The 27,856-nt window shown below is 44.3% G+C and overlaps 1 protein-coding gene across 3 annotated transcripts in view; it reads left to right on the plus strand.

Annotated features, from left to right (window-relative positions):
- SASH1 (SAM and SH3 domain containing 1) overlaps positions 1-27,856 on the plus strand; it is a 190,111-nt gene that overhangs the window by 157,484 nt on the left and 4,771 nt on the right. For all 3 annotated transcript variants that reach the window (XM_061428249.1, XM_061428250.1, XM_061428251.1), the window contains 10 exons: positions 213-559; positions 6,617-6,691; positions 8,182-8,325; positions 11,772-11,907; positions 13,160-13,329; positions 14,087-14,296; positions 15,098-15,248; positions 20,275-20,388; positions 24,560-25,692; positions 27,663-27,794. In XM_061428249.1, the coding sequence (XP_061284233.1) occupies positions 213-559; positions 6,617-6,691; positions 8,182-8,325; positions 11,772-11,907; positions 13,160-13,329; positions 14,087-14,296; positions 15,098-15,248; positions 20,275-20,388; positions 24,560-25,692; positions 27,663-27,794 (2,612 nt within the window). The remainder of the gene's footprint in view (positions 1-212; positions 560-6,616; positions 6,692-8,181; positions 8,326-11,771; positions 11,908-13,159; positions 13,330-14,086; positions 14,297-15,097; positions 15,249-20,274; positions 20,389-24,559; positions 25,693-27,662; positions 27,795-27,856) is intronic.

Raw genomic sequence — 27,856 nt, forward strand, 5'->3', positions numbered from 1 at the left:
TGAAACCATTTATTTGCTCAGTTTATTTTCTTTTTTATATGCATTTATGTAAGTGAGAACCAGGTTTATGGGAGGTAAGTGATTGTGGAAGCAGGTTGTGCTGGCTGGATGGACTAGCTGCTTTTTTGTGGGGGCTGGGGGATCTAAAGACAAGTCTGTGAAAGAATGCAAGGGTGTGTTGACCGTGTGTGTATGTGTGTGTTTCCCTCCAGGCGGGGAGGAACAGGTGTTTGAGAATTCCCCGGTCCCAGATGAAAGGTCCGCCCTGTACTCCGGCGTGCACAAGAAGCCCTTTTTCTTTGATGCTTCTCCTGAGAAACCCCCAGAAGATGACTCAGACTCTCTCACCACTGCTCCATCGTCCAGTAGTCTGGACACCTGGGGTGCCGGCCGCAAATTGGTCAAAACCTTCAGCAAAGGAGAGAGCCGGGGCCTGATCAAGCCCCCCAAGAAGATGGGGACGTTCTTCTCGTACCCGGAAGACGACAAGGCCCAGAAGGTGTCCCGCTCCCTCACCGAGGGGGAGATGAAGAAGGGGCTTGGGTCCCTGAGCCACGGGGTAAGTACCGATGGTCTCTGCTTCTATGACAGCCACCGTCGGCGACACCACCTCCTGGCATCTCTGGGGGAGGTGCAGAGTGTCCGGAAGCAGATCCGCTTGAAGAAGACGGACGCTAATCACTCGTGTTCCAGAGCTTTCCTCTGCCAGCGCCCCTCCAGGAAGGGCGTCCACAGTGCCACCTGCGACCTGCAGCTGCTCCGGCAGAAACCCAAAGGGGGCGGGGGCTGCGGCGGCCCTGGCAGGAGGGCACGCGGGCGCCCCACGGTCAGCGAGTTCAATGTCACCTACGTGGTGGAGCGCAGCCTGTACAGCCACCTGAACCTGACCCAGCTAGTGCGTCCTGCCTCGGACAGGACCCTGAGCAAGGCCGAGAAGCAGGACCTGAGGCGGTGCTTGCTGGAGGAGGAGGAGGAGGCCAAGAGGAAGTGGGCCGCCACGGTGGACCGCTGTACTAAGAGGGTTCTCTTGAGAATCCACCAGAAGTCCGTGAGTCACCCAGACGGTCCCAGGATGGCCTTGTCATTTCTGTGACGTTCAGTCAAGCATTATGGCCTCTCTTGCCGGGAGCCTGGCTCCCTCCCTCTCTTCTGGTCCCTCGCTCCATCACCTCCATTCCTAACCCTACTTCTCTTAAAGGAATGGCTCCTCCCTTCTTTCTCATCTGCCCTCTTGCCAGCTGAAGCTGTTGGATTTTTAATGCAAGTCGCTCAGTCGTGTTTGACTCTTTGCGACCCCATGGACTGACCATACAGTCCGTGGGATCCTTCAGGCCAGAATCCCGGAGTGGGTGGCTGTTCTCTTCTCCAGGGGAATCTTCCCAACCCAGGGATCAAACTCTGGTCTCCCGCATTGCAGGCTGAGCCACTAGGGAAGCCTTAAAACCTAAACATTGAAACTGATTCAGAGAAGGGCTCTCAGAGTACAGGGTGGGGTTTGGCCTTCTAGAAGTGGCTGCCTTGAGTCCCAGCCATCCTGTCACTTGACCGCAAGAAGCTGATTCAAAACAGAAGGATGTTTTGCCCTACAAGGAGGTGTCTCTTCTCCAGTTAATGAGAACAATAAGAACTAGCTCACAGCAGATTGGCATCACCGTGCTCACCAATTTAAAAAACATTGTGAAATACATTTATGTCTGGGGGACAAAGGGAAAGTTCTCCAATCTAAAAGGAAAGAAAAATTAGGGCTCTTTTGTTTTACTTAAGTATATTTGATGTGATTATCTTTCTAAACAAAAGGGCCTTCCACTGCCCCATAGATTGTTCTGTACCTAGCAAGGAATAAGGTACTGACTTTCAAATAAGAAAATGGTCTTCAATTTCATTACTGAATTGAGACTTGGTGAAATTTATTTTTAGGGTAAGACTTATATTGAACTGGAGAATATAAGTATTTCCCCGTGGAAATTACCACTCAACTTTTAGTTTGCACAAGAGCCTATATAAAATGACACAGGATGAGGCTGAACTGTGGGCTTGTGGCCCCTGGCGCCCTGCTTAATCCACGTGGGGCTGCTTGCTGGCCTGTCCCCTTTCGAAGGTCTGAAGGAATAGACTGTGTTGCTGCCCCCATGGTGGCTTCTCCCAGAGTTCTTCACATTTGTAAGATGTACTTCCCAGGGTGGTTACTGTAATCTAAATTCATTCAATCAAGTTCTGCTTTTGTGGTCAGCGCCATCCTTGTAGAATGCTTACATCCGTACCAGCCCTTAGGTCTTCCAAATATCCCCACATGTTGACTTTCTCATTAGGTCTCACTTTCCATTTTTTTTTCACCTTCTTGTAAATCTTGCAACACTTTTAATGTTATCAGTAATAGCTTTTGCTCTGGTTCTTTGTCTTGGCAGCAGTTGTGGTTGGTTTTGTTTTTGTTGTAAAGTAATAGTTCTTTGTTACTATTTCTTGTTATCACCCCTTCAGTTCTGACCCACAGATCTTTTGGAAAATACTTGTGGCCGCCTAGTCTTGGTATAATTTCTTGTGTGTTTTTGTTTGTTTTTACCTTCAGAGGTGTTCTACCTAGTTTACTTGCCTCCGTACCTTGACAGATCAGATCCACTTCTCTGTGAATGGATGGCTCACCCCTGTGAGTTTAAATCAGATAAAATGGAGGAGTTTTGCAACTGACTTGAGTTGCTCATATATATCCCTTATATTATTTATATTGCGAATGATACGACGTCCTCAGAACCTTCTCTTTAGAAGTTGTATCTCTAAGATTTGTGCCATTGGCGGGCCCGTGATTAATTCTTCATTGACGTTGAGTAGGGACACTTGGACAAGCTTGTTTTTGTGTACTGACTCCGCCACTTGTAAAAGTGGCACTCTGTAACCTCTGTGCCCAGCATCAACCTGATACTGGGTATTTTTTTGAAATACTGTGAGCTTGAGGCAGTACTGGACAATTCTGATACTTGCTGAAATACGTGTTCGGTGCTAAATTAGAAATTTGAACATACTGTTTCTTGTCGTTGTACAATCAAGAAAACACAATTTAATTATTCAGAGAACATAGGGGAGTATTCGTGTTTTTGTTTTTCTGTTGTCTTTGGCCATGCTGTGTGGCATATGGAGTCTTAGTTCCCCGACCTGGGATCAAACCCATGCCCCCTGTGGTAGAAGCGCAGGCTTTCACCCCTGTTGTTAAATATTTTAACAACAGAAGAGGGGTTTTCGTTTTTGTTTTTAAGAGGTTAAGATAAGTTCTTTGCTTGGTTCACTTAAGCCTTTTCCATTCTTCTTGTCATATCTCTCTTTCATTTTATTCAAAAGTATACTTTCCTTTACTCTTCAACCTTAATCTTTTTGTCTTTCAAAATATGCCATATTTGCTTGATGAAACCTCAGGGAAATGACAATGCTTTGTACTCACTGGAAACGGTCATTTGTCTTGCTTTTTATTTGGTCATTCAATTTTGTTTGGGGGAACAGACATGCATGACATTTTGGAATTTTGTCCATTTAAAAAAAAAAAATCCAACCTCCCCCCAAAACATGTTTTCAACTGCATGACCATTCCATTGACTGGCTCTCCTCATCCACAAGCATCTATCTAAAATTTTCTTGTAATTTCTGTACAGGAGATGTTTGAACTTGAAAAGCTTCATGTAAGCTTTATTTATGTAGACCACTGAAGTCAAAGATTGGTTTACTTTCTGTTACTCTTCTGTTTTCTGTGTTGAAAGAGTACTGCTTCAAGAACTACTTGATCTAATAGAAAAGGTTACAGATTAGTTCAAGCAGTGTTGTTAAATTTGGTTCATCCTTCATACAGAAGAATCAGTTCCAAATATCTTAGCCTATCACTGGGAGAAGTTTTAGTTGGCAGTTAAGAAAACCAGTCCACTCCTTCCTCTGTACTTCTTATTTTAGGGAAAAATGCATGCAGCAGGCTTATAAAGACAGAAATAAGCTTCTAATTTATTGCAGTTATAGTTTCCACATAAATTCTTTGTCAGTTACTTCACGTGCATCAGAAATAACATGCCGGGCTCCAGTGGTGCAGTCAGCATTGGAATTCAAAGCAGGGGGGCACGAGGGACATAAAATGATGAGGCATCTGGACGCCATACTGCGTCTGTGGAGCCCCGAGTCACAGGAAAGCGACTGGGATAAAATGACTGCCTTTGCAGAAACGAGAAAATGTATTTGGCACTATACGCTGGAAAGGGAAAGTTAAAGTTAAAAATCAGCCTTGAGAGATGGTCGTGACATTGCTTGCAGATGAGGGGGTTTGGTGATGATTTTGTTTACAGAGGTATTGTGTCTTTTTATAGAATAGATATAGGTCTGAGTAAGTTGTAAGGGAAATCACATTGTCCATTGATATTCATATAAAATGAAAGTAATGTCTATTGGCAGTCGTGTCTGTGGTAGACTATTTAAAACGGCAGCCATAGCTTTGATGAAGGAGAACAGTTATGTGCCATCCTGGATGTTGGTTATCCTGAAATGCCTCCTGTAGCACTTTCTTCTCCCGGCCTTTCTTTCTGTCATACCAGCTCTCGCTCACTTATGGGTCCATTCTTAGGATTGCTGTAGTTTTACAGTTGAAGATCCCAGAATATAAGGCTCAGAACTAAGCTCTAGTTCTTTACTCACGTATTTAGAATGTCAACTAAATCTCGACCTCAGTACAACAGTTGCCAGGACAAGCTACCGTATTCTCAGTGTGGTGTTGATGGTCGATGGTTCAGTCATTCAGCCGTGTCCAATTCTTTGAGATCCTATGTACTGTAGCCCACCAGGGTCTTCTGTCCATGGGATTCTCTAGACAAGAATATTGGAGGGAGTTGCCATTCAGCCGTGTCCAATTCTTTGAGATCCTATGTACTGTAGCCCACTAGGCTCTTCTGTCCATGGGATTCTCTAGACAAGAATACTGGAGGGAGTTGCCATTTCCTTCTCCAGGGGCTCTTCCCAAACCAGGGATTAAACCCATGTCTCCTGTATTGCAGGCAGGTTCTTTACTGCTGAGCCACTAGGGAGTGTCTGCTTTGTGCCAGACAGTGTGCTAAAAGTCTTAAATATAGGATATAGACAGTATTTTACTAATGAAGAAACCAGAGCTCAGAGAGTTTAAGTTCTTTACCTGTGGTCACACAGGAAGTTAAGTGGTAGAACCGGGATTTGGATCTGTATCTTTGTGATTCCAAAACTCTAGGCATTTTCCTTCCTGGATGTTCTCACTTTCTCAGTTCAGTTAATATATACCTGAAAGTGAAAGTTGTTCAGTCGTGTCCAGCTCTTTGCAACCCCATGGACTGCACAGTCCATGGAATACTCCAGGCCAGAATACTGGAGTGGGTAGCCTGTCCTTTCTCCAGCGAATCTTCCCGACCCAGGAATTGAACCGGGGTCTCCTACCTTGCAGGCGGATTCTTTACCAACTGAGCTGCCAGGGAAGCTGCAGAATATATACCTGAGGTGTATTTATTTTCAGTAAGCAATGTTTATAGGATACATTATGCTTTTCTGTTCATTTCTTCCATTTAATAGCTGTTAATTGGAGTTCTCAGGGAAACAAGTAATACAAAACATTGGCACCCAAATCTGTTATTCAGATTTTATTACCAATTGCTTTAGAAGATAATAGATTGTAACAAAAATTAGTATGCTTTGAGTTTCTCCTTTTTCTTAGATTTGGGGGTTGCAGGGGGTAGGGGTAGGGATGGGGATGCTTGTGCTGGAAAAGCAACAGAGAGTTCAAAGTTCTGGGAATATAACAGCACTGAAGCATAAGCAGTTCCTTTCAGTTTGAAACCAACCAGAAGGAGATTAAAGTTTTCATTCTTTATAACACCAATGGTTTTCCTATTGAAATTAATAGGAAAGGCAGTCACGGAATCAGTCTTTTTCTTTCTGGGCAAATGTGGTGTCTTTACTTCGTACACTCTGAGGAAGGGGTCATAAGTGATTAAGTTGGGCAGTTAGATGGGAGAGTTATCAGCATTTTTGGCTAGGTCAGTAAAGCAATGAGTGAGTAATCCTCTGGGCCTGATTGGACTTTACTTGTAAACATAGCCTTTTCCTCCATCTGAGTGATTTAAAACTAAACAAAACAAGAGGCTGTTAGAAAGGCCTGCTTTCAGTGGACTTCAGAGCTGGGTTTCCAAGACTGCTTTGCACACACGGGTTTTCTAAGACATGTTCCCTTGTTATTAATCCTGTGGCCAATATTAAGGGGAATAGAGAAGGGAAATTCTGTGGCTAAGAGACAGGGCATCTTGAGCAATTAACATATATTTGGTATTTTTGCATTGTGTGTATATATATATATATTTTTTTTTTTTTTTAAACCAGTTGGTTTTTGCATGTGAAGGGGACTCTGAACCTGTGGTGCAGGCATAGTTCCAGCGGCCCGTGGAAGGGCAAAATGAGTGACGACGTCTCCTTATAACATGAACCATGTGTTTTTTCCGTCATTTCTCCTTTCTTACTCATCCTGTAGCACGTTTGTGGTCCAGTGACATTCTGCAAACGGGACGTGTGTTGGGTCAGTGACTGTTCGGCGACTTAAACATAACTGGATTATTTCTGCCCCCCCTTCTTTCCACAGAGAACCTGCAGTTTTGGAGGATTTGACTTGACAAATCGTTCTCTGCACATTGGCAGTAATAATTCGGACCCAATGGTGAGTACACATCAGAAGGGAGGGAAAAGGTTTGGATTCAAGTGATGTGGTGGACACAGTTTCACATTTAGTGTTTTTGAGAATCGATACTAGGTAACCATCCTCCGGGGATCCTAAATCATGTTTGGAGAGAAGCCTAGTTTCACCATCTTAAAGACTCTTTTTGGTTTCATATGGAATGAAAGATGACCATCTCTCTCTTTGCAGGAACACCATTTCTTTAATGTCTTGGTTCCCAGGTTTCTTCAAGTCACAAGTCCAGAGGAGTTTGATTTCTGCAGTCTTAGTCATTGGTGCTCCCATGCTTTCTGTTCACAACAGTTGCACGTGTATGTGACTATTACACGTGGGTAGTGCCACAGGAGAGAGCCCTATGATTTGGGTTCCAAGAGTGTGAGCCAGCATTTCTGAAAACCAGCCTTATCATAGGCCATGTGTGCAGCTCTGCACTAAGCTTAGGACCTCCTGATCTGGAGTGTCCTGAAATGAACCCAGTCCCCTGGGGGCCAAAGCAAACCAGACTCCTCTGAACCAAGCTTACTGCCTTTTCAGACTTGTCTCTGAATCACAGTCTGGGGTCAGGCCCCCACTGTGGTGTACAGGTTTTCCTTCAACTTTACCTTCTGAGATTTCCAAGGATGTCGGTGTATTTTCCATACAGTTTTGTTTTCCCCTTGTGCATTTTATCGTGAAGCTGTGAAATCAGGATTCTGTGCTTTATATCCGTTATGATCATGTGTCAGCTAAAGCACCCATCTATGATATTTTTGTAGTGTCTGAGAATTTCGTGGGAGAATAAAATTATTTTATTTAGATATCAAATTTTATTGATTCATAAACCAATAATTTTATCTGGTCAATCTTTTAAAAAATAAAAGTATAATTTCTTTTTTCTTTCTCCAAGGGAAAGTCTTTTTTTTTTCCCCCTAATATAAAATAGAATGAGAAGTGACTACAATTGAACTTGTTCAGGGAAAAATAAATTTATGCATGGTTAGGAGTTGACCACACGAAATGCTTCAGTGATATAAATCTGATCAGGTGATGGACTTCTAATGATTGAGTTTTGCCATTTTGTTCCTACCACTTTCTTGGGTGACTCAGTAGTATTATCTTTTTTTTCTTCCCCATGCTGAGATTAAGTGAACACTGGTTCATCTAAATCATTCTTTATTGATGAAACACAGTCCCCTTGGGTATTTAAACTGGTGGGAAAAAATGCAATAGGAGAAGAATATATCATACTAAGTTTAAATAAAACTAACTCATATTCCACTTTAAACAAATAAACATAAGCCAGTTAGTCAGTAGCTTTAATTTTTAATCATAAAGATAAATAACAGCACTGAGTTAACATAAGAAAAATGTGGAGATCCTGAGGCATGCCAACATTTTGCTGAGAGGTAGGACATTCATGGTTTGAATAATAAAACCTGTTTTGGGGCTTCATTTTCTGTGATTAAAGATACTTAATAAATTTTGTTTTGCAGGGTAAAGAAGGAGATTTTGTGTATAAAGAAGTAATCAAATCACCCACTGCCTCCCGAATCTCTCTTGGAAAAAAGGTGAAATCTGTGAAAGAGACAATGAGGAAGAGAATGTCTAAAAAATATAGCAGCTCTGTCTCTGAGCAGGTATGTGACAGTCAAGCAAATACCCTCTTGCTTCTCTCGCATAACAAAAAAAGCTGGGGGTGGTCTGTCTTGAGATTTTCAGTGGTGCTAAATACATTCATTGGCATTAACCAGGCTCCAGGACCATGCCTAGTTTGTGTAGACAAACAGTGGATTCAGCAAATATTTATTAAGCACGTAGGGTCATGCGAGCACCAGGCTTGGTGCTGGGAATATAAATCAGGTCCTGTGTTCTATGTACAGATGAGCAAAAGAGACATGTAAAGAAATGATTATTCTGTAGTAAAAATAAGCACTAAAATTTAGAAAACAAAGGAAGGATTTTATTTTCTAAAATATCCCTGCCTTCAAAATGGATGTCACCAGAATCAAACCTTAAAGAGACACTCAAATTTTCTTATGAAGCAGACTTTTCAAATAAATGTAGTGTAAGTTGTTCTTAGGAGCACATAGCAAGTCAGAGAAATAAACTGAGAAAGTGTTTCCTAGCTGCAGGACTTACATAATAATCGTGTTTCTGCAGGGGGGTGTGTGTTCACTAAATAGCTTTATCTGCAAACATTAAGATATCACAGAATTGACAACACCTCCTCCCCCAGTTCTATAATTTCATCACTAGGAACATGACCTTCTTTTTATGGGTGGAAGGAATAAAGACACTTGGAAAGCTGGGCCTGAGATAATTCTGACCATTAAAATTTCAAAACACTCTCCTCTGACACCTTTATAGTGTTCTTTCTGTAGTCTGCTGAAGTCCCCCTGTGTGAGCTGGTTGTCTAACTTGAAATAAGTAGGTAATGCCGCTTTAGCCACAAAATGAAACAGACATTTTTGCTCAGCTGCTGCCCTCTAGTGGACACGGTGAGCTAAATTCCGTGTCTGAATCACTCAGCACCGGCTAGCCCAGCCTCCTGCCCTGTGCTTCAAACAAAGCCTGTGCATCTTCTGTTTATTATAGTGGTTCTCATGGGGTATTGGGGGTGGGGGTGGTGATTTTGCTCCCCCCACCATCCCCAGGGCATCGGCTGGGGACATTTTTGATACTTGCAATGGGTTAGGGTGGAGTGGTGTTGAGGATGCATCTTACAAGGCACAGGGCAGGCCTCTGCAACAAAGAATGAACCATGCAAAATACCGAGAGTGCCCAGGTTGAGACATGAGACACTGGGGCTTGTTATACCTACAGGGGATGTCTGGCTTCCTCCGGACTCCCTGAATGTTACCCTTATTCTTTTCCTTTCTTGTCCCTATGGATGTGGGAGTGATGGAAAGTCTATATTTCTACCCAGCAATGAGACAGACCGCACATGCGTCTGTGAGACAGACTACATGCCAATGAAAGCATGAATTTAAAGCACTTACTATTTAGTTGATTTTTCCCCCCAGATTGAAATATCTACTAAAAGCTCTTGTAAACATATTCCTAGGGGTTTTTTTTTGCTTTGTGGATCATTAGCATATAGCGTTCATGTCATTTTGAGCATTTCTCTGTAATTTTACTACTATATAGATGCCTTGTATTTTTATTTTCCTGTTTATTTGGAACAGTCATTTCACAAAAGCAAAAAAAGGAGGAATCATTATAGTGCTTTTTAGAGAAAGGAAATTAACATTGTAAGGCTTAAAAAAAAATCTTTTTACTAAATATATCAACTCTTCTGGTAAGGATTTTTGTCTGCTCTGTTCCTGCTATATGCCCAGCATCTGAAATAGTACCTGTGGTATTCAATAAATGTGATGAATGAATTAACAATTTTTAAGAGCCTTATGAACATACACTATCAGAGATGTATATTTCATATTGCTGTTTTTCAAAATGTGAGGTTTTTTTTCCAGAAGAATTTTTAGAAGATTTTAATTGGATAGGTGGTTTATTTTATGATTCAGAAGAGAGGAATGAAAACCAGCCTCCTCAGGAATTCATCCTTTGCAGCTTCAGTAACTTCCTAATAATGCGCCTCTCTCTATTGTTGTTGCTGAGGTTGTTTGCTCTCTTTTCTTAAATGGAAAACAGAAGTGTGTTTTGGATCAGAAACTGCCCTTTTGATTGTCCTCAAAAGTTTGCAGGGCCCCGCAGAATCTCTCAGAGCCCTTCTGATGATTCGGCACTATGCAAATAACAGGTTTCGTTCAGCTGGTTTTGTGCTCACGTGGCTGTGTAGTATGACAGAGACTGTTCTGTTTGGGCAAGTAAACCATTCTGACTGCAGACTTTTAAAAACGTGGTAGTGTCTGTCTATATAGCACTTCAAATCAAATGAGCATGTGACACATGCAAATGAGGGCCTGCCAAATTAATGGATACCGAGCCACCCCAAAAGCGAGAAGTTCTGCTGAGTCACTGCTGTCACCATTTGGATCTAAAAGAGGCTTGACAGTTTTTACTAACAACAAACTAGAAGAAGTCAATGAAGCTAAACTCGTAGGGTGACTTATGGAAACTGTATTTTAGACAGAAAAATGATATGTTTGAGGTACAGTTGACCTTTGAAAAACACAGGTTTGAACTGCACAGGTCATCTCATGGGTGGATTTTTTTCAGTAGTAAACTCTACAGCATTGTACAACCTGCTGCTGCTGCCTCTGCTGCTAAGACGCTTCAGTCGTGTCCGACTCTGGTTGTCTGAACCCACAAATGTGGAACTACAAATAAAGAGAGCCGACTGCAAGTCGGGTCAGCACCCCTAACCCCTGTGTTGTTCGAGGGTCAACTCTGTATCTGGGTCCTAAGTGGGTATTTTATTAGCCAATTTCAATAATTTGTGTAAATAGAAATATAAAAATCTGATCTCTATTTTTAAAAACAAAAACAAGGAATACACTTTTTTTTAATGTAGAAATTTCCCTTCAAATAGGTAAAATATTTTCTGATAGTACTTCCGGATACTATATCACTAGTGGATTGTATTTGATCTACATTTGAGGTCCAGCTTTGTGGCCCAGATGGTAAAAAATATGCCTGCAATGTGGGAGACCCAGGTTCAATCCCTGGGTTGAGAAGATCCCCTAGAGAAGGGAATGGCTACCCACTCCAGTATTCTTGCCTGGAGAATTCCATGGACAGAGAAGCCTGGTGGGCTGCAGTACATGGGGTTGCAAAGAGCTGGACATGACTGCGCTGCTAACACTTTATTACTGAACTAGGGAGTATGCAAAGAGCCTCTAAGCCTTTAACGAAATGTTTTGTCTCCAAGGTAGAGAGGTTTTTTTTTCAGGAACATCTATTAGAGCATGAAAAACACTTTTTGAGTGCTTAATTAATAGTTATTTGAGCTACAACTTGAAGATGAAGCAGGATATAGATTAAAAAGAAGGTGTATTTTGGGTAAAAGCATCAGACATGAGTATAAAGATGAATTTGATTGATTTGGTTGCTAAACAACTGTGTATTACAAAAAGATACACATCCCCTCTGACGAATGTAATTTTGTCGAAACTCATTTCAGGATTCAGGCCTTGATGGGATGCCGGGCTCCCCTCCGTCCTCTCAGCCTGACAGTGAACACATGGACAAGCCCAAGCTCAAAGCCGGAGGTTCTGTGGAAAGTCTGCGGAGTTCTCTGAGCGGTCAAAGCTCGATGAGTGAGTCCAGTTTGCAATCATAGATGATTTCCTTGGCGTCTAGGTCAGACTTTTGCTGAGTGTCAGGTTCAGGCAATTTAAAGATAAATAAGACCGACTTCTTACCCTTAGGGTGCTGTTACAGAGACAGACCTGAAAAATACCTGGCCCTAGAGTCCTGTTTGTTTAGTAGCCGATGTCTAGCAGTAGCATAAACAAGAGGGTAATGATTTTGGTCGGAGGGGAGAGAGAGGAAAGCACGTTAGCGGAAGATATGGAAACTGAAGGGAGGAAGTCAAGGGGAAACACTGATGACAGTGACCAGCAGAATAAAGGGAGCTGACCAGGGTTCTGCAGCGCACACGTTGCTTTCCTGACCTCTGGGCGCATCCTCCACCTGTAGCAACCAGCGATCTTCTGACCACTTTTTTGTCTTAGAGATTTTGGTAGAAATCTCTCATCAGTGCATTGCCCTCTGCCATGTTCTTTGTCGTGGTGAATCCGATTCCTTTATTAGCATGTTAGTGGGGGGTTAGTAAAAGAGAAGACCAGTGCTTCTCTCCAATTGGCAATCTTTAATCAAAAAAATGTTTTAGTGCAGAATTCAACACAATAACGTGACATTATATTCCCCTGGTGCATTTGGTGTAGTGGGATGTCCCGATAATTCTCTTCTGGTTTTACAAAGAAAGCTAATGCCTTCTTAACTTTTATGAATATAAAATGTTGATGAAAACTTTATTAGTAATCTTAGTTTTAGTCAACTAAGAACCGGGGTTTGGGGGGGAGATGAAAGGAGAATGACAAATGTCCCTGAAACACACACTGTTGAACCACTCCTAACCCAATGGTGGTGTTGGCTGAGCACTGTGGGGGAAGAGACCCAAGTTTAAACCCACTACTTAAAAAGCATTTGGCTTTGGGCAAGTTACTTGACCTCTTTGAGCTTCCTCATCTGTAAAATGGGGTAAAGACAGTATGCCTGACAAATGGGAGGTTATAAAGGTTAAGGCTGTTGTCCTCTATCAGAGAGTTTCCATGTCACTTGGCTTCCCTGGTCATAAAGATAACTGCTGGAGTCCCCTGTCCAATTAGGGGCTTGATTAGGGAGAACACTCAGAAAACTCAGATCGTCCCCTGGCCTCTGCTCAGGTCAGGCTCATGACTGCCTTCCTCTGGCCCTTACCTTCCTAGTCTGTGATAGCATCAGAGTCGCCAGCTTTGCTGTGCAGGGAATTTGCATTGACCCAAGTTCTGCATGTGTTCCCTACAGGTGGTCAGACAGTGAGCACCACCGATTCCTCGACCAGCAATAGGGAGAGTGTCAAGTCGGAAGATGGTGATGACGAGGAGCCCCCGTACCGGGGCCCGTTCTGTGGGCGCGCCAGGGTGCACACCGACTTCACGCCCAGCCCCTACGACACAGACTCCCTCAAGCTCAAGGTGTGTGTTTACTTGACCTCAGAGCAGTCACCCCAGGTGCCCTGTGGCTTTAGGACCCGTTCTCTTCTCCTTTGTGTTGAATGCTGACCTCTTGTGGTGCAGACTGGCCAACGCATCTGCTCCTTTGATACATTGGTCTCTTCTGCAGTGAAAAACCAGAGAACCAGCCTGCCTTTAGGGATAGAGGCGGGTCTTGTGTTAATTCTGTCTTATCACCACGCTGGCCCTGTCTTCTGACCCCAGCTTCCCTCTAGAATTCCCACTGCCCTTCACCTTCCAGTCTCAGTGCTTTTGCCAACTGAAAGGACATGACTGACTTCACTGATGTGATCAGTGACGTCCTTATGGAGCAGATGGGATTTCACAAAATGTATGAAGTGAGTATAGAGCAGGGGTTACCACTGACCTCTGATTGGCGGGAATTTTTTCTCCAAGAAGTAGGAGCTCTCTGGGTGAGGGCAAGGCCTTCAGAGAGCCAGGTGCCCACCCAGCCGTGAGCCCTGGTGGACACCTTGAGCCACCATCCTCTGGGCCAGGAAGGTGGAGGGGATGGGATCTTGGGCCTCAGTGGGATCCTGCACAATCAGGAGTTCTCTCTGTGGTCTCTGCCATACTCACAATCATATCAGGTGACTCGTGGAGCCCTGATTCTAGTCTTCATAGCGTCTTCACATCACATGATTGACACTTCTGATGGATTGATGGTTCATGCTTGGAAATGTACCTAATGGAAAGATCCTTCTTCCCTGGGCCACAGAAAGGAGACATCATTGATATAATCAGCAAACCCCCCATGGGCACCTGGATGGGCCTGCTGAACAACAAGGTGGGCACGTTCAAATTCATCTACGTGGATGTGCTCAACGAGGAAGAGGAGAAGCCCAAGCGCGCCACCAGGAGGAGGAGGAAAGGGAGACCCCCTCAGCCGAAGTCAGTGGAGGACCTCCTAGATCGGATCAACCTCAAAGTCAGTTCCGTCCTGTTCTGGCGGACCCCACGTTACCTTCTCCTAAACTAAGCAAGCAAGGGCACCTTCAGGGAAGGGTGGGGTGATCTGTGTCATCCAAGAAGAATGACCCATGGCTGTGATGAGTACTATTATCCTATAGAATTAGTATTATCAGCACCGTAACACTATCCTTTACCTCCCTTGAGGGTGATAGAATAAACTCTGGGTTGAAATTTCTTCCTAGTCCAAAGAGCAACTTTCAAAGAGCTGTGAGCTTCAAGCCACTACCAGGAAAGGCAGTAAGCACAGGCTCCTGGCATCCTGACTGGCCTCTCAGAGGTCTTGAGGATTCTCCCTGCCCCCCCCCCCCACCACCACCACCTTTACCCCCAGCATCTAGTAAGGTGGGTCTACATGGTATGACCTGTTTCCTCCTTGCAAAGCTATCTTGCTCCTGGGGAAGTCACAGGTCTCTCTGAGCTGGGTTTCAGTGGCTCCAGATGAAAGAAGTGTCTCCTCCACCACACGCTGGGTGGCATTGCAGGCATCAGCTCACAGCAAGGGCACAATTAAAATGCAGGCCAGTGGAGTCCACCTCAGCTTTCAGTGTACACTTCCTTAACCCATGGTTAGTGAAGTGCTCTGCTTGCCCACTGAGCTGTAGAACTGGGGGGTACAGACTGTCAGAAAGATACTTCTTAATTTTTGAATTAGCATCAGAGTGGCTATGGAAAAAGAGTTTAGGGGTTTGAGACTGGTTGGTGGTCCTGGACCATGTGGCTGAGCTGCTGACTCTCTTCTGTCTTATTTCCCTCCCAGGAGCACATGCCCACTTTCCTGTTCAATGGCTATGAAGATCTGGACACCTTTAAGCTCCTAGAGGAGGAGGACTTGGACGAGTTAAATATCAGGGACCCAGAGCACAGAGCTGTTCTCTTGACAGCAGTGGAGCTGTTACAGGAATATGACAGTAAGTCCCTCACAGCCCAGATGTGTTCAGTGAGATCCATCACATTCTCAGGTCAGCAGGAGGCTCCCGTAAGCTGCTAATATGTGCTTATGTCCCCAGAGTCCCTCATTTGATCTTTCTCTTTCCAAAATGTGAACGTGTTGGTCACTGAGTCGTGTCCAGCTCTTTGTGACCCCACAGACTGTAGCCTGCCAGGCTCCTCTGTCTGTGGAATGTTCCAGGCAAGAATACTGGAGTGGGTTGCCATTTTCTTCTCCAGGGGATCTTCCTGACCCAGGGATCGAACCCAGGGTCTCCTGTATTGCAGGCTGATTCCTTATCTGATCCACCAGGGAAGCCCTACTCTTTCCAAAGCCAAGGTCAATTTTGTATTATGTCAAACAGCACAAAGACATAGATTCCCAATGCCAATGCAGGAGCAAAAGAAAGTCTTACTACCCAGTACTTTTTCACTGAATATTGAATTGTATTTTTCTTTCTTTATTTGGACTTTTTTTTTTCTTTTTCTTAAGACACATAGTTCATGCCACCTTGGGGGCTGGTGGAATATACAGCCTTTAGGAGGTCATTAAAATACCCAGGTGCAAAAGTGACTGACAAACTTGGGGTATCCTGTCCTGCCAAGGGTTAATTACTTCTCAAAGCACAGGAGGAGTTGGAGTTGTTTTCTGATTGAATGAGTTAGTTAATGAATAAATGAAATTCATCAGCTTGCATTAAAGAAGCAGGGAATCATCTCGAGCGAATATGTAGAGCAGAGAATTCCATATTGCAATTTCTCTGCCAAAATGATAGCTCATTTTTACAGTCCATGAACAGAATTCAGTGAGCTCACAGCTTTTATATAGTCTATTTGAATACACTGTATCCTTTGCTCCATTAACCCAGTCTTATCTTGCTCTTTATTCTTCTGTCTGACATCAAAAATATTCCTGAGATTATTCATCATGAAGGGGGAAGCATCCTTTCCAGTGATTGAATTCAAATGTATTTTCTTTCGTGTGCTCTGCTTCAGGGATATCAGTAGCTAATAGCATTTCCATTGCTAAAAGACACACCAAACCCATGGTTAATGGTGGAAAAAAAATTGTGCATTACTGAATGTACCAGACTCAAGAGACACAGAAGTGTCTCAGTGCAGTTAAATTCACTTCTGATTAATAGGTTGTCCCTCTAAATTAACTGATGACACACCGTCAGATAGGTGTCTGAGCCCTAGATAAACACACTGCCTTCGGGGATAGATTTGGAGGGAACTGTGTTCCGTAGTTAATATCAATTTATAACCGGGTCTCTTTAGGATTGGAGTTTCCCAGGAGACACCATGGGTGAGGGGTTGCCCCGTGACCAGGTTATGTCAGAGCCTGGCCCAGTGCCTGGTGAGGCTGACCAGCTATATTGATATCAATTAATAGTTAATTATCTAGTCTCCTGGACCACATCTGCTCTATAAAATAGTTCATTTGCTCTTCCTCAGCCACTGAGAACAGCTGGTTGATAAACCCCATCCGTTATGTTTCCTCTAGCATTCAAACATAGAAGGAGCAAAGCTGAATTCTGAGTATATAAGGCAGGGTCTGTCTCAAGGGCTGGGGCTCCTTGTCTTTCCTGGGATCATGTCCTGAGATCTGCCCCAGGGATTTTTTATAGGTAAGGGGATATTTGCCTGTCATGATGCCCACCCAGTAGTGTAAGGAAGCCTCACTGCTTCTTCATAAATCTCATTTTGAATCTGTGCTGTGCCACCGTTGAGAACATCCTTTATATATAATGTGGAACTTCTTTTTAGCGGTTCTAAAATAAAGGCCCTGGAGGACTCAAGGGTGCCAGTGAGCACTGAGAGCCTGGATCCAGGATTACCCTAGGATGAGAAGAATCTGCACTCAGCAATTCTAAATTCATTGTGCCTTAGAAGTACGCTAAGTAACTGATAACTTAGGAACACATCAGTTTCTGTTAGAGTTGACAGATCCAGAGATCTGCTGAGATCTGAGATGTCTCACTCATCTTCCATCTCAGCTCCCACAGAAGCAAGACAGACACCTGCCTTATTGCTTGGCAGTCAGGCGGGTCCAGCTTCTCTCACTGCATCTGTGCATGGGGAATGCCAGCCTTCCCACAGGGTTCCTCCATTCAGGAAAGACTCTCATTGTGCCAGAGCAATTCCTTCCACTGATCCCAAACCCATTCTCCTTGATCTGCCAAATGAAAGCTGTCTTTTAAGAAAATCATTTTCACAAGAATTGTAATCAGGAATTATGTCAAATAGGCGGGGAAGTAGAGAGAAAAAACAAATCCACATATCGACTTCGTAAATCCAACTAAAGTTAACATTTTGTTGTGCTTCAATCCTTACTTTTTAAAGACATAAATTTGCAAGCCCATTGGAAGGCCTGCTATCCAAGAATCCCATTCTTTTCCCAAGAGAACTACGCTCCAGAAAAATGGCACGTGTCCTCAGGGCATAAGTACCTTTTGATGTTTGGATGTCTCATCAATGTCTTAGCATGCTTTTCCTTCCTGTGTGTGTGTGTGTGTGTGTGTGTGTGTGTGATGAGATGGAGGAAAGCTTTAGTCCAAATTCAAGTCATGTCCAAATGAGGTTTTAGCCCCAAGCCCAGTGCTTCATTCAACTTGACTGTGAGAATGTTCATGGATCTAGCTCACTTTTTTCTTCCTTTGTGCCTTAGCATTAATGTTAGTGAGCGTGGGAGAGGAAAAGACCTTGATTTGCAGTCTATCTAAGAGATGCCCCTCCCCTTCACTCTCCCTAAGGAAGGACAACCTGCCTGGGAAACACTGGCTTTTAGTTTTAGGGAATTTTGCTAAATTTGATAGTGGGATTCCTGCAAGTAGCCACTGATTGTATCCTTCAGGAAGAAAGTGGCTCTATCTCCTTGAGAAAGAAGAAGGTGGCTCTGTCTCCTTGACATGTTTTCAGGCACTGCAAAGGACCCCTTCACTCCCCATAATAACTTCAGGTTATTATGCCACTGTGTGGTAGGCTGGCATTCCCAAAGTTTCAGGCACGGTCCTCATTTTCCTGCAATGATGGGGACAACTTTTCTGTTTTATTCCCATCGGTCAGCACTTTGGAGTCTGTTTTGGCCGCTGCAATGCACTGACCTATCTCACCAGGGACAAACTGCATTGATTCCTCTTCCTGGGTTGTAACTGATAGCTCAAAGCCCTTATTTTACAAGTATCATTTTCCTAAATAACATGCTAGGCTAGAACAGAGGCTATTCCAAATCCGCAGACTCTTCCATACAATGAGGACACCACGCTAGAATGTTCCACTTTCAATGTGGAGGAGGGGAAAGGGTTTGCTCTTGTGCTACCAATTAGTTAATTTTACGTTAATCACTTTAAAAATAGCATTTCTTATTTTGGTGCTCTAATTCAAGGGCTTATCTGCCAAGATTTCTGTTATAAAATGCTTTCCTTGTGAGAAATACAAACAGGAAGTGGTCAGTGGACAGTAGGAACAGCTGGTGTGTATGTGGCAGCCCTCAGTCTTCCCACAACTTTTTTTTAATGATGAGAAGAGACATCAGATTTCTGGTTTTGTGTGTGTGTGTGTGAGAGAGAGAGAGAGATGGAGGAGGGGGAGTGAAGAGAAAAATAGAGCCATTCATCAACTACTTATTTTATGTAGAAAATGTTTTGTTTCCTGTTTTATCAACCAAGCATTTAGTCTGTCTTATGATTGAAAGACGATCTCCCTGTAACCTTGAACCTGCATAAGGTCAGCTGTGCCACTTATAGAATGTACAGAGTTGCACAGCTTGGGTGATGAAGGCCCATGCGACTTCCCATGTGATTTTCTATAGGCTGACTTTCAGCAGAAAGCATCTGATGCTTCTGTCTAGAAGGATACCTTAGGATGAGGACGTTCAACCTTCCGTCACCCACCTTAAGGGTATTCTGTACTCAGTTTCCAAGTTGGAGGGTGTTTTCAGCTTTTCCTGTCATACCTTTTGTGTGCGGGAATAGAAATGCTAACCCAAGACAAAGGGAAAAGGAAAAAGGAGGAAAAACCCTCCAACCTATTCGTAGCAAAAGGATTTGCCCATGGCCCCTCATGGGTTAACCTTCCTGGTGGCTCAAACGGTACAAGCGTCTGCCTGCAATGTGGGAGACCTGGGTTCGATCGCTGGGTCGGGAAGATCCTCTGAAGAAGGAAATGGCAACCCACTCCAGTACTCTTGCTTGGAAAATTCCATGGATGAAGGAATCTGGTAGGCTATATGGGGTCACAAAGAGTCGGACACAACTGAGCGACTTCACTCACTCACTCCTCATGGGGTTAGGGGTTAATGTCCCCTTTATGGCAGCCTTGCTCCCTTTGTGAGAAGCTTCTCATTGTGGTGGCTTCTCTTATTGCGGAGCACGGGTTCTAGGCGTGCGGGCTTTAGTAGTTGTGGGGCAGGGGCTTAGTTGCTACACAACATGTGGGATCCTCCCAGGCCAGGGATCCAACCCATGTGTCCCAAAGTGGCAGGTGGATTCTTACTCCACTGTACTACCAGGGAGGGTCTGACGCTCACTTTTATATCAGCTCCCAAACTTGGAAAGGTGGGAACTTATTTGAAGCACAAATCTTCTAGATTTCTACAAAGCATATACAGCCTAATTCCTCCTTGTGAAAAGGCCATTTATTCACTCTCTGCTCCTGCTTGGTGGTATCAGCCCTCAGAAAGGACTGTGGTTGCTTTCCCCCCACTTTTGATATGATGCTCTGAATTTCTCCTCTCCCTGGTTGACCTGAGGCCAGTTATCCTCCGAGTGACTTAGAAGACATTTCACCTCTGTGCTCTCTCTCCAGCCTTAGCTTCCTGTGATACTTGATTTGAAAAGAAAAACGTCCTGATCTCACTCATTTAATTGGTTTTCTTCCAAAATCTCAGTCTTCAAAAATGTATGGTGAGAACTGAGGATAAAATTAGGATGCAATGGATTTGAAAACTGCTTTTTTTTTTTTCATTCCCCTTACAATCCCATGCCGTGTGTTCATCTTCTCTAGGTAACAGCGACCAGTCCGGATCCCAGGAGAAGCTGCTTGTTGACAGCCAGGGCTTGAGCGGATGCTCTCCACGAGACTCAGGATGCTATGAAAGCAGTGAGAATTTGGAAAACGGTACTGTCAGCACAGATAATCACAACTGCATGGTCACACGCAAGCCTTCTGGGCTATTTCTTGGTGTCTTTGCTTTGGCTAATAACTATCTTTCTTCCTCAGCCTGAGCCATTGCTTTGAGAAAACTAGAAATAGGGAGAGGAGCTTTTCCAGGGCGAGTGGTGCTCGATTCAGATCCTTAGGTGGGAGGAAAATCTCTCAAGAACCTAGGCAATGGATGATGCTGAGAGATGAGTAGAGAGATCTTTTCATTAGTTACTCTTCCATCCTGCAGTAGTGCCTAACTGGAAAGAGCTTAAACTTGTGTGTTAGAGAAAGGGACCCGAAACTTCCCATTGTCTTGGAACTCTCGGAGGTTAGCCCTCCCTCTCCCTCTGGACCATGAAAAAACTCAAGGGGGTTTACAGTGGGGAGACCTGGAGTGCATAGCCAAAGACTTGGGTCAAATTACATCTCCAACCATCCCTTGCCCTCACCTCTGAAATCGGTAATACGAGTTTCTCTTTTATAGCTCCATGGGCGGAGGAGCCTGGTGGGCTGCAGTCCATGGGGTCGCAAAGAGTCGGACACGACCGAGCAACTTGACTTTCACTTTTCACTTTCACACATTGGAGCAGGAAATGGCAACCCACTCCAGTGTTCTTGCCTGGAGAATCCCAGGGACGCAGGAGCCTGGTTGGCTGCCGTCTATGGGGTCGCACAGAGTCGGACACGACTCAAGCGACTTAGCAGTAGCAGCAAGACTTAAATAAAGTAGTAATATATCAAAAATACCTAGCATTTTGTAAACACTGATTATGAATGAAGCAGTGGGCTAGGTGCATATGTATGCAATTTGCTAATTATCACTCAAATCCTGCAGTGCATAGTTTATAAGTGAAGATGCTAAAGAGAAACTGAACAATAACTGAAGCTCTCCTTCTCTTCCTCTTGGCACCACTCTGGCTCCTAATGGTCTTGCAGTCAATGGTAGACAATTTTTTTTGTTTTGCCACACCACATAGCATGTAGGATCTTAGTTCCCCGACAAATAATGGAATCTGAGCCCTGTGCATTGGAAGACAGAGTCTTAACCACTGAACTGCCAGGAAGTCACTGAACTGCCAGGGAAGTCTGAATGGTAAACAAAAGACCTGACTTTCCAATACCATAAGCATTTTCTTTTTTTTTTTTTTTTTACCATAAGCATTTTCAAGTCCAAACTCTTAACTACTTAATGTCATCATACATCAGCCAGGGGTATTTGGGCTTAGTTGAACTTCAAGCCAGAAGGGATTGGTTTGTATATGTTATATATATAGTTTGTATATGTTATCATAAGTACCTTCACAAATCATGGATTGGATGAAGGAAGGTGGAGCTTCCTTCAATATGTTGGAAAAAGGCAACATATTCCATAAAAGATCTCTTTGCCTATTTGTTTGCTTATTTGTTCTGAGGAGCAGGAATATCCTAGGCCTTAGGACTGTCGTTCATGAGCCTCTCATTTCAATATGAGAATTTCGAGAAGCTCTGCTGAGAACATTGTTACAAAACAAGGGCATGAAAGTTTGGTTTCTTCAGATCATTATCATCCATCACCTCAGTTTTTCTTCTTAAATAGTAAACCCAAGCAGGCCTGGCCCTGAACATTCAGATCGGGGACTGCAGTAGCACAGTGACTCCTTCTGTAAACAGATACATCATGGCAGCAGTATATCATCATTTCAGTAGGAAAATATTTAAATTCATATTAAAATAATGTGAAAAGTCTGACTTTACTCAAATATTGCTTAATTGTTATGAAAGCTAGATCTCTGAATGAAGGGTACATGATTAAATCATAAATATTACATTTTCCTTAGAAAAAAAAAATCTCAAAACTTCAGACCAGCTAGACAGAAAGAATATAATTACCCACATCTGATATGGTACTTCCTTCCCACTCAGAGAGCATGCATGACTAGGGGCTCAGAGTTATGGTGCCCAAAACTTTACACATTGGGCCAGCCCTCCTCATGGTCTAGTTTTTGAAAGCTATTGGAGAATATGTATTTTTAGTTTGCGGAGCAGGTCCCACACCCACTACAAATGATGGACTCAGTTTGAATCCGTGGTTTCCTTATATCTTCCATAGTTTAATGCATTTCATAGTTTAATGAAAAGACATTCGGTAAACAGGTTTTGGACCAATAGGATCAACCATCAATTTCACTTTGAAAAGCAGAGAAGTATAGAGTGTAGATAGGAAATTGCTAGAAGTCCACAATTCAAACCAACTAAAAGCACTTTAAAAGTAAGATGCTTTCGAACTAGATTTTGACATTTTCTGCCCAAACTTTTCTGCTTTATCCACAAAATAGTTAAGGATATGGTACCTCTCCCAACCTTTGCTTTTTCACACATGAAACCAAGCTGCACAATTTTGCTCTGGTTTTACTAGGAGAGTATTTTCACTGAGTGGAGAAGTAAACACCAGGTTTATAGCAGCAGTGCCTCTTGTGCAGTTTGTAACTTCTGATTTGGGAGCTCATGCTGCTTGAATCTCTGGTTTTTATCTATGATCTTTGGGATCCTGCAAGCCCCAGAGGCCCGGAGGGGGCGCTTGGTGGAGTGAGTGATGGTGGCCACGGTAGAGGGGCTGGGCCTCAGCCTTGAGCGACCTCCACACTTCAACTTTGCTCTGTTTTATAAATGAAGCTTCATTACAAAGGATCCTCCTACTTTGAAAATCACTGATTTCAAAAGTACAATGTTCTGAAAAAAAGACAATTTTCTTACCATTATGAACGCTGTGGTAATCTTTTCCTTTCTGACCTCTTCACCGTTCTCCTTTCCAGTTAGCCTCTGCTGACTGCGGCGTGAGGCAAATAAATTCCGTCTAAAATACCTGCAGCCGTAAAACCGAAATTGTGTGTCTCCTATGTCCTTTCCTTTTCGCAATAAAAACCAACATTTGACTGTTGGGAACTATTAGGTCCATAAGGAAAACAATTTACCAGGTAGACCATCCATCAGGGCCACAGGAGCAGCGGTATCTTAAATGCCTCAGCTGCATGACCGAAGAACAGAGCGAAATCAAGGGAGAGGACCATTTGAGGGCCATGAGTCTTGTTCGTTGTTTCCCTGTCCTAACAGCCCAGAGGTAGTCCGAAGGAAATTCCAGACGGCTTACTTGTCTCAAACAGAAAGGGAGTCCTAAGTGGACGGGGATCAGGTGCCCTCAGTGTTACCGTGGGCAGCTCTGTTCATCAAGGAGAAGAAGCAGTTAGTATCAGTCAACAATCGTTAAGTAAGTAGACTGTGACTGGTTGATAAGTTTAGTTATCAGCCTGACAGTTAGTTTACTTTAATGAGGTCTGTTGCTTCAGTGGTTATTAGAACCGTATTGGTATCTTAAAGACTCTCTGGCAGTAGACTCACCTAAGCTTGTTTACTCATTGTTAGCAGGATTGGCTGATGGTTTGCAGGATACATTTATTTTACACGCTTGAACAAAACAAAAAGCAGTGAGGGCTTGAAAGACGTTTTGAGGGTTCAGTGGTCACCGGTGAACCTTGGGGGGATACCATTTAAAGCAATGGTCCTACCTTTTTTGGCACCAAGGACCGGTTTCCTGGAAGACAGTTTTTCCATGGACAAGGATGGAGGGAGGGATGTTTTGGGGGTGATTCAAGTGCATTATATTTATTGCACCCTTTATTTCTGCTACTATTATATCAGCTCCACCTAAGATTGTGGGGCCTTTGATCCCAGAGGTTGGAGATTCCCCTATGTAATGAACCTGTCTCCTTTGCAACCATGGTCTTAGGAAACTGTACTCTAATCAGAAATCCCATCAGTGTGGTTCCTTAGTGGGATATGGATATGCCTTCTTCCACACTGACTACAGCTGCGAACAGACATTAGGCCTAGATTTATATTATTGCCTGACACAGCATATTTTCTTTCCACATAACTCAATTAATTTTCATTTCCCTGAGTCCTTTAATAAGACTAAAAATTCTTTCTAAAAAATAAAAATGGAACCACAGTAGCTCTACATCACCAGTGGTGATTTTATGTCCTTAGTGTAATTCCACAACGGGATATGGGAGTTGGAGATTTCAATAACGTTAGCGCACCTTTTACATCAATTTGATTGATTTGCTTTTTAAGATGCGATTGTAAAAAATCTCTCCTTGCCTTGTAGGCAAGACTCGGAAAACCGGCCTCTCTGCCAAGTCATCAACCGAGTCCAGCTTGAAGTCTTTCAACAGGAACCAGCTGGGCAACTACCCAACCTTGCCTTTGACGAAGTCAGTGGACGCTTTGAAGCAGGGAGGGGAGGGGAGGCTGGGCGGTGGTCTCACCCCTCTCGCCTCCAAGAGCTGTGATCCCCCGTGTGTGACTGATTTGAATAAAAACCGAAGGAGTCTCCCCGTTTCCATCTGCCGGAGCTGTGAGACCCTAGAGGGCCCCCAGACCGTGGAGACTTGGCCCCGGTCCCACTCCCTGGACGACCTTCAAGGAGAGCCTGAGAAAGATGTGCCTGGCGAGGTGACAGAACCCTCTCCTGAGATTGTACCTGAAGTGCCACAAAAGACAGCCCCCTCCGTCACAAAGGTTCCAAGCCCCAAACGAGATTCTGCTGTTGACAATGCACTGCTACTGACCCAAAGCAAGAGATTTTCTGAACCTCAGAAAACGACTGCTAAGAAACTGGATGGCCCAATGGGGCCCTTTTCACGGGGTGCATCCCCCCCTCCATGTTTGCCCAAAACCTTTGACACCCAGCCTCCTGCCATTAAACCCAGTTTAACACGGACGCCTCTGGAGGGTCATAGGAAAGGACTCGATTTCGAAGGAACACATCACCCCCCGGGCACCAAAGAAGGCATGGACGCTGAGCAGAGGGGCCCCGAGGTCAGAACGCAGGCCAAACCTCCTGTCCAGCCTCCGCCCGTTCCCGCCAAGAAGAGCAGGGAGCGCCTCGCCAACGGGCTGCATCCTGTCCCTCCTGGTCCCCCCGGCGTCCCCAGCCCCGACGCACCCGGCCTGCCGCTTAAAAAGGGCAGCCCTGGCGGCCCCAGCGACTGTCCCCTGGTGGTGGCGGTGGCCAGGCCTCCCCCGGGGCCGGAGCCAGGCAGCCCACCAAGCACCAGGCCACCACCCTGGCTGTCGGAGCTGCCCGAGAGCGCCAGCCTCCAGGAGCACGGCGTGCGGCTCGGGCCCGCGCTGGCCAGGAAGGTCTCCTGCGCCCGCGGGCTGGACCTAGAAATGCTCACTGAGAACAAGCTGCGGGCGGAAGGCATTGACCTCACCGAGGAGCCCTATTCTGATAAGGTATCCGAGGCCCTGGCCCCCCACCCCTGTAAATTGGGGGTGCCAGGCAGGAACAATGTCATTGTTCCCTGATGGCAGCTGGTGGCAGACAGTGGCAGGGCAGGGGGCCCTTGTCACCCCGCGCTGGGTGTTCAGTTGAACAAGGAGCACAGTGCCCAGATTAAATGCAAACACAGCCTTGGGGGATTTCTTTTTCTTTCCCTTCTCTTCTTTCACTTGTTTGTATTTAATTTTGGCCACCTGTTCTTTGCAAGGAGAACTATCAGTCATTACTAGAACCAGGTCCTGAAACAAAGCTCCAGTTTCCATGTGTTACTCAACATATTTGTATTTAAACTTTAACAAATCCCCATTTCGTTTCATTGGATGTAAAATTGAATTAATAATAACCTTCGTAAGTACCTCTTAGAAGTATTAATAGGAGAAAATGTTAATAATATCAATGTAAATCTATTTTGAAAACTGTGGAGCCTTGCTGCTGCTAAGTCGCTTCAGTTGTGTCTGACTCTGCGACCCCAGAGACGGCAGCCCACCAGGCTCCCCCGTCCCTGGGATTCTCCAGGCAAGAACACTGGAGTGGGTTGCCATTTCCTTCTCCAATGCATGAAAGTGAAAATTGAAAGTGAAGTCGCTCAGTTGTGTCTGACTCTTCATGACCCCATGGCCTGCAGCCTACCAGGCTCCTCCATCCATGGGATTTTCCAGGCAAGAGTACTGGAGTGGGGTGCCATTGCCTTCTCCAGTGGAGCCCTATTCAGATGTAAATGGGACTTCCCAGGTGACACTGGTGGTAAAGAACACGCCTGCCAGTGCAGGAGATAAAAGAGATGAAGGTTTGACCCCTGGGTCAGGAAGATCTTCTGGAGAAGGAAATGGCAACCCACTCCAGTATTCTTACCTAGGATTCTCTAGGTAACAGAGGAGGCTGGTGGGCCCCAGTCCCATGGGGTCACAGAGTTGGACATGACTGAAGCGCTACTTAGCATCATTCAGATGTAATATTATACTGTATGATATCTGTATGGTTAACTGGGGATAAAAGATTATATAAAATACCCCATTGTACTAAAAACATTGAGAACTATAATGAAAACTATTTCTCATTTGTGAAAAACACAAACAAACATGTAGAACTGTGCGTGTGTGCTCAGTCACTCAGTCCTTTTCAACTCTGAGATGCTGTGGACTATAGCCTGCCAAGCTCCTCTATCCATAGAATTTTCCCAGCAAGAACACTGGAGTGGGTTGCCATTTCCTCCTCCAGAGAATCTTCCCCACCCAGGGGTTGAACCTGAGTCTCATTGCATTGCAGGAGGATCCTTACCTCTGAGCCACTGGGGAAGCCCAGAGTACATCTACCAATATCAAAATGACTTTGAAGACAAATACATGAAAACAGATGTAGCTGTATGTTAGTCCTAGAAATGCATGAATTGTTTTAATGTATTCCTGAGAGTCTTTGTTATAAGCGCCTTATGACCTTGAATGCGTTATGATAAAATACTCCTCCTCTGCCTTAATATTTAGTGAATGAACCCCTTTGAGTGGAAAGTAGTGGGAATTCTACTGTACAGTAAATGCTGGCCTAGTATAACTCTTTGTAGCTGAGAGACCAACAGTAGATGATCTATAGAGCACAAGTTTGCCCTTCAGGGAGTAACCTTTTGCAAAATGATCACATAGAGTGAGGTGAGGACCTTAGACCCCACAATGGAGGGTGATTGTGTTCTACTTTAACCATCTTTCAAGACGTTATTTCCAGAGCTCATCACTACCTAAAAGATACAGATGTAAAATATTATCTCTAAAATGTTTGTCCTGACACTAAAGAAAATATATGCACTTCAAATTAAAACTGTTGGTCCTACTTCTAGTAGCTAAATGTCTTGTCCTACCTTATGTTTGCTGTTCTTGGAGAAAGAAAAAGATCCTTGCAACCCTTGCTGAGAGATTTCTGTTCTCGCTCACAGCACGGCCGCTGTGGAATTCCTGAGGCCCTGGTGCAGAGATATGCAGAAGACTTAGACCAGCCGGAAAGGGATGTCGCCACCAACATGGACCAGATCCGTGTCAAGCTGCTTCGGAAGCAGCACCGCATGGCGGTGAGCAGCCCACGGTTTAGGGCTCCCCTCACCCAGCTTTCTGAAGTCCATTCATTTGTAGG

Source organism: Bos javanicus, chromosome 9, assembly GCF_032452875.1.
Source record: "Bos javanicus breed banteng chromosome 9, ARS-OSU_banteng_1.0, whole genome shotgun sequence".
NCBI lineage: Eukaryota > Metazoa > Chordata > Mammalia > Artiodactyla > Bovidae > Bos > Bos javanicus.